The sequence below is a fragment of the Mytilus edulis genome, chromosome 6 (assembly GCF_963676685.1).
Source record: "Mytilus edulis chromosome 6, xbMytEdul2.2, whole genome shotgun sequence".
NCBI lineage: Eukaryota > Metazoa > Mollusca > Bivalvia > Mytilida > Mytilidae > Mytilus > Mytilus edulis.
Genome location: NC_092349.1, coordinates 65,395,129 through 65,398,900, shown reverse-complemented (window position 1 = coordinate 65,398,900; position 3,772 = coordinate 65,395,129). Strand labels below are relative to the sequence as shown.

General features: G+C 34.9%; 1 protein-coding gene across 1 annotated transcript; it reads left to right on the top strand.

The window, feature by feature from the left end:
• Positions 1-728: 728 nt before the first annotated feature.
• Positions 729-3,481, top strand: LOC139528157 (complement C1q-like protein 2). The gene is made up of 4 exons (XM_071324011.1): positions 729-1,010; positions 1,273-1,373; positions 1,835-2,059; positions 3,305-3,481. Exons 1-4 carry the CDS (start codon positions 776-778, stop codon positions 3,416-3,418), a joined length of 675 nt encoding a protein of 224 aa, XP_071180112.1. The 5' UTR covers positions 729-775; the 3' UTR covers positions 3,419-3,481.
• The last annotated feature ends 291 nt before the right edge of the window (positions 3,482-3,772 follow it).

The following is a 3,772-nucleotide window of genomic DNA, read 5'->3' as shown; positions in this document are numbered from 1 at the left end:
ACCGTGAATGCAGTAACGGTCATCAGCTTTACACCAGGGATTGGCAGAAGATGTTTAAATCTACAATTTTTTAAAAGGAGACATAATAAATAAGAAAAAAATTAAACTTATATAAATCAAATATATATACATGTACATGTAAATATATATTACGCAAATAAGAAAAAAAAAAAACATGTAACAAAAAAGAAGTTGAGGCTTTTAAATCACGCGAAAGTAGATGACTGCGTTGTTTTTGATTGCATTTGCAGAATCTACATAGCAGCTTCATTTGTGACTTCAAGTAGTTCACATATGGAAACATGCTTTCTTCATAAGATAAATGCATATAATGATAATAGGAATATCCAACACATTTATGTCTGTACAGCAAACCACACTAACCTGAAACCACAGGCGGATTTAATGGATGGTGGTGGTGCTAAACGAGGCCCCCCCCCTTTTTGTGGGGAAAATGTGGTGACTTATTTCGAGAATTACTGAAGCATGTCTGGAGTAGGTCCCCTCTTAGGCCCCGCTTCTGAAAAGGTCTGGATCCGTTTATGGTCTGTAAAAAAACTGCTTATGAATCATATACAAGGGAAATCGGTCCTTCATTATTTTTTTTTATCTTTTATTATTATTTGCATTAACCTATTTTAAAGAAACTTAGAGGTGAAGAAATGTCCCGTTAAGTACAATCCCTCTACTTTGTTATAGTACCGATGTATTCTTATCTTTGATTGTGAGATTATAACGTTGTCCACTTTATATCAACCATTTCACTTGTTTGACAATGCACTTTTTATTTTCTTTGTCTGTATTTATTCCATTGATTAGTGGTCTTGTTCCAGTGCAGAATACAAAAGATGCTCTTATTCCTTTCCTTGTGCATGAGTTTGAAGATTTGAAAGGCCTTGTTGGAGATTTAAAGTCAAAACTTGAATCCGCAGAGAAAAAGGACAGTGACTTTGCTAACGGATTGACAACAGCTGAAAACATCATCAAGGAACTTACTGAAAGTCATGACGGTAATTTAATATTTTTATACGCATACTTGTATGTACATTTTGTAGATAAAAATGCGCATCAAATTGAACGGCTTTCCAATACTATGGCAGGAATTGATGAGCATGCATGTACACAATCTGTAATACACCCGTTTGAAAGCACTCGTGGTTTTCGCTTATATTTCCAAATAGGAGTTTTATTGCTTTAAAATAATACAACTTAATGCTTACAATTTATATTTTACATATTTACATGTATCATATATATTAGATATTTCTTTAGCTTACAGAAGAGCATTCACTGAAGCCCAGGTTGCATTCTATGCCAAATTGTCTGCCAGTGTACATGGACTGAGTCCTCACCAAACCATAATATTCGATGCTGTAAGTAATTGTGTTTTAGTGGCGTATTCTGTCATTTGTTCTCTCGACTGTATTGATTCGAATGTCACTGAAAAGTCCTATAAACACGTGATACTGTCTAACATACTTCAATTTAAGCCACTCAATTCACTAACAATCTTACGATCAATTTGATTTTAAGTTATACTGAGTACCGAGTATTGTTACTCTTATGGTTTTTTTGGGGGGAAAAGAGTCGTGTGTTCTTTCCTTTTTGCTTAGTAAAATATAAGTGTGCGAGCAGGGCTAGCGCTAGGATTTAAAAACAACATGTACTACAATGATCAAGGTTAATCATGAAAAGCGTTTTGGACGCATGGACTTTATAAAGTTTTGTTTTCTATTATTGTAACAGTCTGCAGCAGATTATTGATGTTATGATGCCGTTGTTTGTTGTTTCACATCTGGTATGGTTATAATGACTAATATTAATATTGTTTCAGCTTGTAACAACAACACAGACATCCATTTATGATACGACAACTGGTATTTTTACCGCTCCAGTTTCCGGGATGTACGTCATTTCCTGGACAGCTAATGTCGACCATCAGGAGTCCCAGGCAACAGAGCTTATGATCAATGGTAGATCTAAAGCTTGGAATTTCGCCGACACTGCCGGAAGTGAAGATAGAGACTATGGAAGTGCCTCTCAGACCGTTGTCTTGCAGGTAAAAAAATGTCAGTTGTTTTAATATATCGTCTGCATAATTGCAGTGAGAACTAACATGCTGACACGTCACCAAGGTGCTGATTGCAAATTGTTGTAGGACGCATGGAGAGAAAGGTCAACTACATGTATGTTTGAAGGAATACCAACCTAAGTTTCAGCACAATGACAACTTACGAAGAAACAAATAGCATTCAAATAAGAAAAAAATAACTGGATTCAAGGAAGAGGGTAGTCTGAGACTTTTTATGCCCCACCTACGATAGTAGAGGGGCATTATGTTTTCTGGTCTGTGCCTCCGTTCGGCAGTGCGTCCGTCTGTGCGTCCGTCCGTCCGTCCGTTCGCTTCAGGTTAAAGTTTTTGGTCAAGGTAGTTTTTGAAGAAGTTGAAGTCCAATCAACTTGAAACTTAGTACACATGTTCCCCATGATATGATCTTTCTAATTTTAATGCCAAATTATAGTTTTGACCCCAATTTCATGGTCCACTGAACATAGAAAATGATAGTGCGAAGTTCAGGTTAAAGTTTTTGGTCAAGTTAGTTTTTTGATGAAGTTAAAGTTACATCAACTTGAAACTTAGTACACATGTTCCCTATGATATGATCTTTCTAATTATAATTCCAAATTATAATTTTGACCCCAATTTCACGGTCCACTGAACATAGAAAATGATAGTGCGAGTGGGGCATCCGTGTACTATGAACATATTCTTGTTGTTCATCATTTAACAATCTAATTAAGATATTGATCTCTGATTACGTTATGTTACATATTAATCAGAGATCAATATTTTAATTAGATTGATCAGTTAAGGTACTGACACAGTGGTACATGTAGTAAACACAAATGATTTGATTTACGTATTTTTAAAATGAACTCTATTAGGTATGCTCATAATTAAGATGTCGGAAAGACAAGTATTTTAAACGCTAACAGCATAAATACCAAAAGAGCCTGGATAGTTCAACAATAGCCGTTTCACTTAAGGTGAACTCTGCATGGTGGACTTCTCAAACAAGGTGTATCATTTGAATAATTATAGATCAGATGGCCAAGCTACTTGTTGGATGGTGTCCGTCTGCACAAATTGTCCATTATTACATGTAGTACTATAATTTTGCTTAAAAGATACAAAAAACACAAAAGGTTAAATTTAAGACAAAGGCAGGGTTTATATAGTCAATTAAATGAACAATGTCTATCACCAGGGTATATTAGTTTATATTTTGTTTTTGTATTTCAGGTAAACAAAGGCGAGAATGTCTGGGTTCGAACTGGTACCAATGGAAAAGGCGATGTCAGCGGCCATGATTATAGCACATTTTCAGCATTTTTACTCTTCCCACATTCTTTGTAGATACTTGCTTTGAAAGTATTTTTTTTGTGTGTATTCAAAGTAGAATAAATTTTGGAAATATTGCGCTCTTGTGTTAAAATAAATTACCATGATCGATATAATTCATATTTATGAATTGATTGCCTTCAAAACTTCGAATTGTTCGAGAAAAAAAATGAACTCCGAGAAAAATTCAAAACGGAAAGCTCCTAATCAAATGGGAAAATCAAAAGCACTAACACATCAAAAGAATGGATACAACTGTCATATTTCTGACTTGGTACAGGCATTTTCTTATGTAGAAAATGATTGATTAAACCTTGTTTTTTAGCTAGCAAAACCTCTCACTCGATGATAGTCGCATCATGTTACATT

Excerpts from the sequence above, each read along its gene's own strand:
- LOC139528157 (XM_071324011.1), top strand. The coding sequence starts at position 776 with ATGCACTTTTTATTTTCTTTGTCTGTATTTATTCCATTGATTAGTGGT. Across the intron at positions 1,011-1,272 it reads ACTTACTGAAAGTCATGACG|CTTACAGAAGAGCATTCACT; the intron begins GTAATTTAATAT and ends ATATTTCTTTAG. Across the intron at positions 1,374-1,834 it reads AAACCATAATATTCGATGCT|CTTGTAACAACAACACAGAC; the intron begins GTAAGTAATTGT and ends ATATTGTTTCAG.